Raw genomic sequence first — 13,059 nt, 5'->3', positions numbered from 1 at the left:
GTCTGCCAATACACATTTCGGGTGTTCTGGCTGCTGGAAATCCCATCACTTTGGGTAACCCAAAGGAGAGGTCTGATGCCCTACACAACCTGCCATGCTAAACCTTTAGCCAATCCCTCGGGTCAGCCCTAGCCCCTAAACCTGACAGAGAAACTAGTGATGTCCAGGCTTAGAAGGAGTGTCATGAGACTGTGAAAGTATTCATGGTTTTACTGTTGGTATTATCATGCCTGACCCCAGAATGGCACTTCTGAAAGTGGCTCTTGTTTTGCTGCATTGGAAGACCTAAAGCTTTCAGTGCCAATTAATCACCTTGTTAAAATTTGCTGTTGCTTCATATTCTGCTATTAATCTATGCCAGGCCAGGTAGGTAGAATTCTAGTGGAGTTTTGCTAAATCTAACTAGCAAATAATCATTTCACTTCATGGACAGCTTTCAGGTCTCAAAGTACTGACCAGCTGGAGAGAAATCAAAACCCGTTAGGCAAATTTTTGCACTACTGTGTGATTTTAGTGGGGTCACATCCTGTGTTTTTCATGTCTCCTGGTCAGCAGCACACTAATAACGGTTAGGAAAAACACTACTTAATTTCCTTCCATGCCTAGTTCAGGGTGACCTTTTTCATTCAAGGCCACTTAAACTCAAAGAAGAACTTGAGCTTGTGTTTCCCTAGTCCTGGATCTTGTATTTCCCAAGTCCTGGACCAGCACTCCAGTGAATTCACTGTCAGCTGAGCTAGACAGCTGCCTTCCTTCCGTCTGTTATAAAACTTCATCAGAATTGATACATCATGAGAAAACTCCTTGGCTTTGACAATGCATTGAAAATGTCCCAATTCTCTCTCCTTGTGATATTCTTGGCCGCTTTGGCTTGTTTGGGTTTTGTTATTTCAGGGGGAGTTTTAAAGTAGAAAACAAATTTTTTTTAAAAGTATGTGTCAGCACAGTGTGTGTCTATCTGGGAAAAGAGGAAGAAAATGCCAGAAACTAGGGATTGCTCAAAGCCAGTATTGGCCACAGCTTTGAAAAGCTTTCATGTCAAGCAAAATGTATTTGTTAGGATTCAGGAAAACAGGTTTCCACAGCTGTAATCAGATCCTAATTCTAACAGAATGCTTGAATCGCCGAAGGGCATTGCACCATATTTATTGATTCTGCTTTGTTATGAGTTTTGCTGCTTTGTAAAACACTGCATTTGGACGCAATGTTCAGATGTGATAAAAAGGCTACATTAATCAGCAAAAGGCCATGGCTGAGAAGCTTTTGGAATAGCAGAAGAAAATTTCACCAAGTAAAGCTATTTGTCCAGCACAATGAATAATGATGTCCAAGGTCCTCTGCAGCAGGGATAATGAGACCACGCACACCTGGACACAGCTACCTCAGTTTCAGCCCCTACAACCCATACCCTCCTAGACATATGCATCTAAATGCAGCATATTTTTCTGGTGGAACAAGTTACAATGTAGTTGGGAATAATCCCTGTGGGCAAAACTTACACCCACTTGAATCTAACTTGGTCTAATTTACCCTTCCACCGAGTGGGAGACACAGGTAAAGCTCATGAGCTGAGTTTTATAAAGCTTGACAGGCAACTCCCAGTCCGGTTAAGATCTCTGTGAGACTTACAAAATTCCTTAGTCTCCTGATGAGTTTCGTAGGGTCTTATGGAGAAATCTGTAGACGGATCCATGAGAGTGACAAACAATTTAATCCTACCCTTGACTCTGCTGGTACTTTTCTAGCTAGCCTTGAGCAACTGACCTTACTCTCATTATTTCTGTTTCCATACCTGCAAACTGGCAATAAAAGGTATCCAGCTGTCACAACTTTGCGAAAGCATAATTAATGCTCAGAGTAGGATAATAAAATGGAAAGCACTATATATTCTAAGCACTATTATATCATTATTCAGAATAATTTAGTAATTACAATCCATAGATTTTTAAGATCAACAGGGACCAATTTCTGATGATTTAGACTGAATTTCTCCAGTCAGAGATTGTAGGACTATACTCAGTAATTTCCATCTACAGCTCTAGAAGCTGAAGAAGGAAGGCTATGTCTGGTGATACAGCAGGAACCACAGCCTCTCTAGGCTCCTACCAATCACAAGGGTGCTATTTATCTGTCAATATTGTTGACAGATTTCAGTTGTTTCTGTCTCATGGGGTTCATTCTCTGTTTTCATATTTTGCTGACTTCTTTCATTCTTGAAGATTTCAATTTCCAAACAACGACAAAAATACCAGAGCCACATGAATAGCTGCATGTTTTGTTGATAAAAGAGGATTATGATGAATAACGTATTTCCTTTACGTTTGTGTAAACTTCTTGATTAAAACATGGTAGAGGAGAGAGAACTGTCACCAAATGGCCAATCCAGTGATGTTGACAATTTTTCACACAAATTATGGTTAAAAGATAAAGCCTAGCTTTAAAAGAAAGTATTTTCCATTAAAAAAATATAGGAAGAAGATACAATGATGCGTAGTGTAGGACATAGGTGAACAACTGGTCCCCACTGGCTTCTGACTGATGCAGCATCTCCCTCTCCACTCACGGACTCCAGCCACTGCCCTGGTTTTGCTCAGCCACTAACCTGGGCACCAGCAGCAGCTCCCTAGACTGCCAAAGATGAGCTGATCATTGCTGGAGACCAGCTAATGTGTCTCTGTAACTGGTGACAAGGCTCATGAAGGCTTCAGAGGGAGAAGTTTTCTCTGTCACGTTGTTCACAGCGCCAGCACAGCACTTTGCCAGGTCTCTCAACTTTGCTCTGCAGGAGCAGCTGTTCTTCCAAAGCAACAGGGTTGCACATCTGATTTTAGATGAGAGGAGCAATTAGTAATTAAAAATAATAATCCTGAAGTGTTTGAGTTTTACTTTCCTTGATTGCCACATGCACAGATTCTTAATTCCACTGATAAATCTTGTGCTTTTGGCTTCAACATACTAATGCAGCTGTACTCCTGAGGAAGATGGAGTCTGCAGCCCAGGTTTGTAGGTGGCATGAAAGACCTCCCCCACGCCTGACCCAGACTGCTCATTCCTCCTTATCTGGAACAGTTATTTATAACTCTCAGAGGAAACGGCGCATGACTTTGTCGCCAGCAAATTGTTTTAAAGAGAATTTTAACTAGTTAAGTTTTGATCCCAGGGGTTCCTCAAAGGCAGACGTTGCAGAAAACCAGTTTGTAGGGCACGTAGTTTGATCTATTACTCAGATTTTTATTTTTAAGGGATTAAATCTTGCTTAGAGACCAGGGCTTACTTTGAAGCTACTCAATGGCAAAATGGGTTTCATGCGTTAGAGTGCCATTCTCCACTCTAGCAGTTAGTTTCATAAAGGCTTCCTAGCACTTCTCCCTGAAATAAGCATTCAACACACTTCATATGATTCCACAAAAATAATAAAAACTCTTTGTAAAAGTGCTATGTCAGCTGAATAGTTGAAATTTTGCCCCTCAGTGATGATATATGGAGGCATTTTGATGGACCAAAATTAAGAGTTTTCATTAAAACACTCAGCCATGAGCCTTGCTATGATGGGATACCAGTCTCACACTCTTCTACAGTAACTATCTCTAACTACAGAGCTCGAGTAAAAAATCATAATTTAACTGATATGTACTTAAAACAGATAAGACAATGTTGTCATTTCCTTTCTGTTCTTTTGGATTCAAACTTCTTCCCATCACTGCTGCTTCTTATGAGAGATGGATTAAATGCTACATATTGATGAGCTATAAATGGGCAAATTAACTTTGCTTTCACACTTTGTACATCACTTCAGCTATTGGAAGAAAAAATTATGGAAGAAGTAGAAAGATAGATTGAAAAATTTTGAGAACTAATTTTGCGGATAAATGACGAGGAGAAAGAATAACATGCCAAAGGCAACATCTTTTATCGGGTCATGGTATACATAATTGCTGTCCAAAGCCAGGATTTCAGCCAGGAAAGATGCAGGAAGAAGGGAAAAGGAAGAGAAGTTCTATTTCAAATGTTAATTTCCATCCCACAAATTACAGGTGTCCCAGGTTTTGTGGCATTCTCAGAAAAAGTATATATTCAGTATTTGTATATAGGGCTTAATGATAAGATCCAAACCCCGGATCTGAACCAAACTTTGCCACAACATGGTAGGTGTTACGCGGCTCTGGGAGTGAGCAGATCGCCCCTGAGCCTGCATTCAAATGCAGTAGGCCTTCTGGCCTGTATTTAAAAGTCATATCTCAACCTTAAGGGATTCATCTCAACACACTTGTAACCCCGTGCGAGCCGGGTGCTGGTGTTCCCTCCTGGGAAGGATGCATCTCTGCACGCGCCTCAGTGCCAGCTCTGTAGACCCTCAGACGAGACCACTCCTTTTACCAGCCTAGCTCTTGGTGCGATGAATCCTCCCCTCGGGAGTCACAATTCAACTTCACACATTGTGAGGGGACCTTTTCTTTTCTCCTAAATCCGGGCTTCTTTCTTGTTTTCAAAAGCTGCCCCGTCGCATTTTAGCCTCACTCTCTCACTAAAGCACAGCACAGCAGAGATTGATCAGCACCCTACCCAGCAAAGGAGACACATCCAAAGCATTCGATGTGCCGTGATGCTCACTTCAACACTCCCAGAAATAGTAATATTGTACATTTATTCAGCATCTACTTCAGGAAAGTGCATCTCTAATAACCATCAAAACACAAAGGCAGTCAGATGTTAACACTTCTCTTTCTACTCCTTTGTTTCAAACAGCTCTAAGGAAGCATTATAAACCGTGCTGATGAATGGAGAGTCCAGCACTGAAAAAAAAAATGCAAGATAGACTGTTTTATTTCTTCCTTCATGAGGAGAGAACAGCCTCCACTGAAGCAGGGAAACAGAAAATGAACCTCTGAGGCAGTCATGCAAAATTTCAGACAGAGCCTTAGTCGTGTGATTCTGTTTAATCACCATCCATTTCCTCTTCACTCTTCAACTAAATAATAAATATGGAGTGGTTTTTTCATTACCATTTAAGCCAGAACTGTCCTGGAGAAAATATGAAAATAAGGGGTGAGCCTTGAAATAAGTGGGTTTCACTGATTTTTAATACAAGGCACCTGTGCAAATTTCTAATCCAGTAATTAATAATCCAGCACCTTTTTTATCTTAGGAACTCTCAGGAGTAATTTCCACATCTGAGTGTAGCACACATCATAAATCCACTCCAAATGATTTTTAAATTTGTCCTTTCCAATTCTAGTTTGAATTGACATTTCGTTCTGGTTGAAGTGGTATCGTCAGACGTCTTCTCCCCTGCAATTAGCTGAGATTAAGCAGTTGGAGAACCAGCACAGCAAAGATCAGAAATGCTCATAGTCACTGATGCTTTGATCACACTGAGCAGCAGAACAGCAGTAGGCTGTGGTTTGTGACTTTAAGTTGCATAAATAAATGTGTTTCTGAGGCTGCTTTAAGATGGTCCATAGCAGGCTGTGCCAGCAAGTGGACTGCATTTTTTATTGCTGGCAAGCAGCTTATGTGCTAGAGTTTGTCTATAGCTTCAGTGCAAAACACATGGAGACTCATCTTTTTCTTTGTTCAATATTTATATCTTCCTGTACTACCTAATGACGTGCTAAAAAAGAACTAAGTGTGTTCCAGTTGCGGGTCTGGATTTATTTAGTCATTGTCAATCTGAAAGTATTCAGAGCTTTGGGTTATTAGTATTTCATATAAACACTACAGATCATCTTTAGGGGCATGTGTGTCGGCTATCCCAGTTTTGTGAGCAGCCTGAGACAGGCAGTACAGCACGGGGTTTTAGTCACACCCTATCTGTTGAATTTAATAGCAGTTGAGCAGCTAAAACCCCTTATCAGCGCTGTGGAAGTGTATCCCAGGGTGAGCATACACTGGCCACAGCTGCCTGAATCCTATCAGCTAATGCCGTCTGCTTGGCTGCACCCTGGGTGGACCGTGCATTGCGGGGAGCAAAGTTTGACACATGGGCTGAGATAATATGACCATTTGGAAACTGAGATGATCTGTGCACTTGCACACACTTCCTAAATGCTTTTAAAACTTTATTATTCAGTTTCTGGTACTTGCAAGCCAGGGCTGAGATGCTATAACAACCAGATGCCTTTGTACTTCCTTTGGCCCTGAGAGATACCGAGAAGGTCAGATAGACAAATTAAAACTCAGATAAGCAGGACCCCCTCAGACTCACAGAAATGTTTTGGACGCCCCTTCCCAAAAATTGTTGGCCTACGCTTTATATTCCCCAAGTGCTCAACAGCTGTTTACAGACCTGCTGCTTTTTCTTCCTCTGAACTGGCTCCTTATCTCTGTCAGCACATTGTGGAATGCTTTACTCCTCAGTAGGTAATATTTACATAGTGAAATCAAAGTCACATAAACGATAGTCTGCAGTCACTGAAAACCCCTAGCAGTTACATGTCCCCTTGCATGTATGCAAAATGTTGGCGTATCAACATGGTGAACTGCCTGCAAAAGAGAAGACCAATGCACTTACAGGTCAGAGCGGGAGCTGAGAAAGAAGGAGGAACGGAGAGAGAGATGGGAAATGGGGACAGAAAGGTGTAGCAGAAGAAAATATTCTTTAAAAAAAAGGTCAAGAAAGAAACACTAAAAATTCATTTTGTCCTGGAGAATTTCCAGCAGGTGGATTGCTGTGGTAGATCTTTATTGAAAAGATAGCAGCTCTTTTTCAAAAATAGGTTTTGAGCAGTACCTTTAAATGAACCTGCAGAAGAAGTAAGCATCATTATCTTCATTACACCTGTGGGAAACCATAGCAAAAGAGAACTGATTTGCTTAAAGTCAAACTTTCTAACAGCTGAAACAGCAATAGTCTCTTGAGTAACTCTTCGCTGCTTCCCTGGCAGAGGTCTAGCTCTGCCATGCATCAGTTCTCAGTGCACGCAGACTAAAGCAAAGTGGATTTGCTGTACATTTCTTGCTGTCTGGTGTTATTACAGTGTCTCGTTCGTGAGGTGCTCTGTGACAACTGGGCACAAGCACCCCCCACATCTCCCCCGGGACACCACTGCTGATGAGGATGGCAGTGCAATATCCAGTTGCCCCCAAACTCAGTTCCCCAGGCAGCACAAATAAAACCTACAGTATTTGCAAACATTTTAGATATGATGGAGCCTGGTTTTGGGTGGGAATTGGTTTCAACCATGGCCAGCCAATACCTGTTCAGCCCACTGCTGGCACCCACATCCCTATCCTTCAGGTTTTTTAATTTTAACAAAGTGTAAACAAAGGTATGATAGGTGGGCCTCAGCTGCCCTTCTGCTGGCAGGTCACATCTCACTCTGCTGTTCTACATGTGTTCACTACCTCCACTAATCCCAACAGATAGAAGCGATTTATTTTCCCATTCCCTTTTTGTAAACCATCCATTGGCAGCAGCCAAAGTCAATCAATTGCTTCCACCAGAGCTTGCAGTACAGAAAACAGTCATACAAAGCAAAGACAGTAAGAAATGAGAGAGCGAGAGAGCAGAGCTAGCTGCTCGTGGCCAGAGGTTTGATCGGCCCCACAACCTATGACACCTCAGTGTTACTCAGTGCTAGCAATGCAGGGAGCCCTGTAGCTTGCTGAGGAGCATCACCTTCATGAGCAGAAGCATTTTGGTCCAGCTCTAGGGCAGGCCATGGAAAAATACACAGGACAGTTGGAAATATAGGCAAAAGCTTCACATCTGTAGAAGCAGCACTCCTTTTCCTTCAAAGAAAAGGCCACCATGTACTACCTTTCCTTATTTTCCTTTGGGCTAGGGGAAACTGTGAAAGGTCTGCTTCATGGAATAGGTGTCCTCTAGGGAAACCCTGGACTGGACTGTGTGGTGCAGGTGAGGTTTTCCAAATATCCCCCTGTCGCAGCTCAATCCTATATGCATGGGTTAAAAACAAGAAATTGTACTACTTCTTTAAAAACCAGAGCACCTCTGTTCTTTTTAAATATATAAGGGAAAGGGAGTGGGAACATGAGTTCAGCATGTGCTATGTGATAATTTTGATTGATGTGAAAAGACAGCCATGCTAGGGAGCACATACTTTTCTGCACTGTGCAGCTTTCTCGGCCTGTAATCTCATCTAACTTTGCATCTAAGGACATCCACCAGCAGTTCTGCAAATGCAAGCTATGGCATCGACACAGCCTTCTGGGTTCTTTCTAAAAACATTTAATTATTGCCATTCTTGTGTTTATTTCACCCAGTGAACAGCAGCAAGCACATAGTGAGAAAATACCACGGGCACCTCCGAACAAAGATTGAGTCTGGAGAAGGAACCATACCCGTCCGGTGTCATAACGCAGCTCAGACGTGGGACGGAGTGTTGCTGGGAGAGCAGCTCATCACCATGTCCTGTACAGACAAAATCGCCAGGTACCTGATGTCTATACGTAGCAAAACTCTTCGCATATAGAAATGAAGTCCATGGAGGACTATGGCCACTGGTGGGGAATAACTAGCAGGTGCTGACAAACCCTGCGGAAACAAAGACCTCCTTTGTATGCAAAAACAGATCATATAAATAGAATGGAATGTAAATAGGACATTTTCCCAAATTCTCCATGGGTCGTTAGTTGCTTTTTACAGTGTGACAAAAATATAAACTCTCTTTGCAGCATTTTTGCCAATAGAATTGCAGTGTGCAAATAAAATACATCTACTGTGCTCTTATTGGATCATTTACCCCAAAACTTGCAAACCAACCATCATGCAGATGAATTTAGCTTGTCTGCACCCTGTTGGATGAAGCACCCTAAAAGCTGCTAGGAATATTTCTAATGTTTTGAATGTCATTGCAGAATTTTCATGTCACGACCCCCTCTGTGGCTTTCTGCTCTGTCCAGTAAATACAACATATATTTATGTAGAATGATTGCCGTATTATAAATATTTCATAGTTAGTCCATGGTCACACATAAAATGTAAACACATTCACTGTTCTCAATTAAGGGCATTAACTAATAGCAAATGGTGGCTGTCACAAAGTGAAAACAAAGTCTCTGTGTTTGGATGCACACTTACAATACCATTAGTATATATCTATACATGGATGTATACTTTTGCTCATAATTGTATGCATATTATGTGTTTTAGCTATAGATGCAGCCCTACATGTAAACTACATTACATTGTACATATAAAAATGTAAACGTTATGGTCAAATATCACGCCTAAGAACTCATTTAAATTACATCAGCTGATAATTTGGCCAAATTATTAAATGCCAATATAAACATAATCTTTTGAAAAAGCATAAAGCTTTTGTTTAATGAAAATGCATAAATTCTGCTGTTAGCTTTAACCGGATGACCTACCGAGGTTAAATTGGTCTGTAGGCTTAGCAAAGCCTGCCATTTGGCCAGAAAAATATGTGTCTGAACCAGCAAGTGGAAATACTAACAGACTCACAAAATCCTCCCTCTGCTAAGTGTAATCGTCACAACTGTTGTGTTTGCACGAAAGATAAAGAGCAACTTCTGCTATAATGTTTTCATTTATTCATAAAGAGATTACAGAAAACCCAGACTGTTTTCAGTGGATCTCCTGCACTTTTTTTAGATGCAGTTGGGTTTTCCAAATTCAGACTCATACAGACTTAAAAACCTAACTGAATTTAAGCTTGGGTAAGCTGTGGTTTTGAATGTCATTAACCAGTGAATTCAATATCAGCTTTGCAAACAGTATTACATTTGCTATTGATGAGGATGTTGACTGTAATGCAGTCTCAGAAGCTGGGTTTTTCTCCAAGAACATCTGCTAAGCACTTTCAGTGAATCCTTTCCTTGTTGCCACATATCTAAAAAGAATTAAAGTCTGTGAAGAAAAAAAGAATCTACCACAGAGTTTTTCTAGGATCAAAAAAAAATCATGCAGTTCTCATCTTTGACTTTATTATTGCAATATGGTATGAATTACTGTAATATTTATTATTTATTTGCACTGTAACTCAAATGGGCTTGGGATTTTCCTAGACCAAAGACAAAATTAAATCAGCAATCATTATTCCCTGCTTTGAACACCACTAAGGGGTAGTTAAAAAAGGCTGAGCAGAGGAATGGAAAAAACAACATTTGTAGGAATGATGGTAGAGTTGTGCACTACAAATGCTTCAGAAGTTTGGACACCTCCAAGCACTGCAGACTCCTTAGTCAGTTTAAAAGTTCTGGTACAAGGAAATGGATAGAACAACCGCTGAATTAGCAGATGAAGAGAAAAGGGCAAGAAAGAGATTCAGAAATGGATGGTTACAAGGAGGAGGGAATGTTCATTCCTAATAAAGGGGAAGGATGTAGATGGGAAATTATTATATTATTTGTGCATCTGGTGAGGGCAGCTCCAATAAGTACAAGTGATGGAAACCAGAGAAGAGGAGCCCAAACAGGGATTTTGAGGAGAAAAATTCAAAGTTAATAAAGTCGAGACCATGAAGTTGAATGTAAAAAGAAAAAAAAAAAAGTACCCTTTCCCAAAAGAAACTGAGAAAGTCAGATGAAGTCCAGAGAGTGCCGGGGGCATCACCATGACGTCTACCATGACAAAGAGTCTAAAAGCTTCTGGAGAGAGTGCCCAGGGTTATATAGAGATGTTCACAACCCTGCCTGTGCTTGGAGGTCATGCTTTCCCTTCCTTTCTCTCTCACAGTCCCCCAGTTGGTTCTGCAATTTTATTTCCAACAAGCTCCTAATTACATATATTTGTGGCATGACTTCACTTAGGGTCACTAGTTCTAGTCTGGGAATCACTGTGCTAGTGAAAAAAAAAGCACCAATAATGAAGGAAGTGTTAAAACAAAAAATCTCGCACTGCAGAAAATAAGAAGTACCCTCAGGGCTCGAATCAGCGACAATGTTTCTGGAGATTTTTATTGTCCAATAAATTTTATGTAGTACTTGGCAAAGAGTGGTAAGCAGGGGTTTGGATATGGCATCTTCAATAAACTATCCCAAATTTCAGTTTACCACATTAAATTCTATCTAAGATCAATTTTTATCCTTATTATCCTCACCTGTAAGGGAGAGGAATCAAAGGTTTCTTCACCTGACCTTTGTTTCAGCACATGTAAGGCTGTTTTCTGCCTCTTCACCTCTGGCCATAGAAAGTACAGAAGGGAAAGGAGTTCAGTGGACAAGCAGACTGCTGTGTGAGGGCCCTTTTCCTGCTACTGCCCCACTGAAGAGATCAGCAGGTAGTTTCTGTGTCAGGCTCCAAATATTTGCTCTACCACATAGACAACTGATTCTTCAAATGTCTGCAGAGTGCAGAAACCTGGTTGCACATTATCTGGACTTTTTGTGCAATAAGAAAAAAGATGTCCGAAGCTGAAATTCATGTTTTTATAAGCAAGATTGGACAAAAATCTGACTTGTATACTTCGAATTTTATTGCTTGTAAAAACAGGAACACTAGCCTATTAGAGAATATTTCCTCTTGAGAACCTAGCCAGTAACCGCTCAAATATACATAATTTTGCATTATTTGAAAAAGACATTGCTATCAGAATAGCAAAGGCCCCAGAATGAAGAGAGTTACTCAGAAAAGTGAATAATACTCTATAAATCATGTATCTAACTATTTATGTTCTTTCTTGCTCACAGGCTAGCCATAAGCAGAGAGTGGTTTAATCAAATTTATTTGTTATTCAAAGACATTTAGCAATTCTTATTACTATCACCACAAGTTTGGGGGAAGTTGATGCTTGGTTCACAATACTTGGGCTCCGTGGCTTTGTTGAGATTGCAGGATAAACAGCCTGGTATCGTACCTATTCCCTTACTGAATTAAAGCACAAGTGTTTCTGGCATTAATACCCATGTTATTTAGCTCAGGCAGGGAATTATGAGGTGAAGTTCTGCAACTGCATTATAAAGGAGGTCAGACTAAGTTTTGGCGGTTCCTTCTGGCTTTAAAAACCTATGCACTTATATGTGCAAATTTAAAGTCTGGGGTCTGTGAACCCCCAAATAACCCACCCTAAGAGAGTGTTAGCTTTTGAACTCACAACGTCTGTGAGTCTCACAGTGCAGCTGAAGTGAGTTCATCCTCTCAGAGCCATAGATTTTAGAGTTAAACCACATTCTTTAGACCCAAAGTTCATTAGTTACACTAAACCCTATGATTTCAACACTCGTTTAACTCTGTAGTGCACGCTGTATATACTTGCAAAAAAGCAGCAGTATCACGAGCAAAATAATTTTTAAAATTATCAGCTGTTCAGGGAAAAAATTATGTCATTTAACATATTCTTGATGCTAAACAGAACCTATATTGAGAGCAGCGCAGACATCACAGCCCTAAGAAAATTTTGGCTTTTTTTGACAGCAAATCCATTCATACAATGGGCCAAATTAAATCTCTTTTCATGTCCCTTTCTCACACTAAGGCTGGGTTCAGAAGCAGCTCATGCTTTTGCTTATTAGGTCAGTGAGGAGTTAATGCTGCTGGTGGAAGTCTCTGCAGTTGCTGTTCAGGAGCAGACAAATGTTCAAATGAAAATTGACAAGCACACACTTTTAGGTAAAAGAAAAGGAAGATATCTCTAGAGTTCCACTCTTCTTTGAGGATCTAAGTGCAATAGCCAAGCATTAGGAACCTCAGAAGTGTACATGCCTGTGAGGAGTGAGAAGTACTCAGTTTCCTACCAGCTGCAGGAGTGGGATTTGCAGCACCCTTTTGGTGCCCTGGAGCCTCAGGGACATCAGCATTCTGTATGTGTCCCCTTCAGTGACACGTCTCCAGCTACTCAAAGGCAGCCCAGCACTGAGCCTCTCCTCTCCCCTGCACGATGCTGTTGGCTTTCCACAGCACACAAAGCCTGCACGTGTATGCCGGGTTTACAGGTGGTAGTTCACACAAGCAAATACATACATATATTAAATAAGAATTTCCAAATGTTTCTACTTCTTACTCCTACAGCAAAAGCAATACAAAAGACTGGACAAAACATCAAAGAACTATGTGCTTCTCTTACTCAAGTCCATCACCCCTTTGGATAGACCTGTAGGAGAAATTCAGAGTCTGCCCCAGACTACAGAAACCTC

The 13,059-nt window shown here is 40.9% G+C and overlaps 1 protein-coding gene across 1 annotated transcript in view; it reads left to right on the top strand.

Moving 5' to 3' along the window:
* LOC104495943 (double-stranded RNA-specific editase B2-like) overlaps positions 1–13,059 on the top strand; it is a 46,500-nt gene that overhangs the window by 16,662 nt on the left and 16,779 nt on the right. The window contains exon 4 of the mRNA XM_010138997.1: positions 8,227–8,395. Within this exon, the coding sequence (XP_010137299.1) occupies positions 8,227–8,395 (169 nt within the window). The remainder of the gene's footprint in view (positions 1–8,226; positions 8,396–13,059) is intronic.

The sequence above is a fragment of the Buceros rhinoceros genome, unplaced genomic scaffold, assembly GCF_000710305.1.
Source record: "Buceros rhinoceros silvestris isolate BGI_N320 unplaced genomic scaffold, ASM71030v1 scaffold19046, whole genome shotgun sequence".
Taxonomy (NCBI): Eukaryota; Metazoa; Chordata; class Aves; order Bucerotiformes; family Bucerotidae; genus Buceros; species Buceros rhinoceros.
This window is presented reverse-complemented; position numbering and strand designations above follow the sequence as displayed.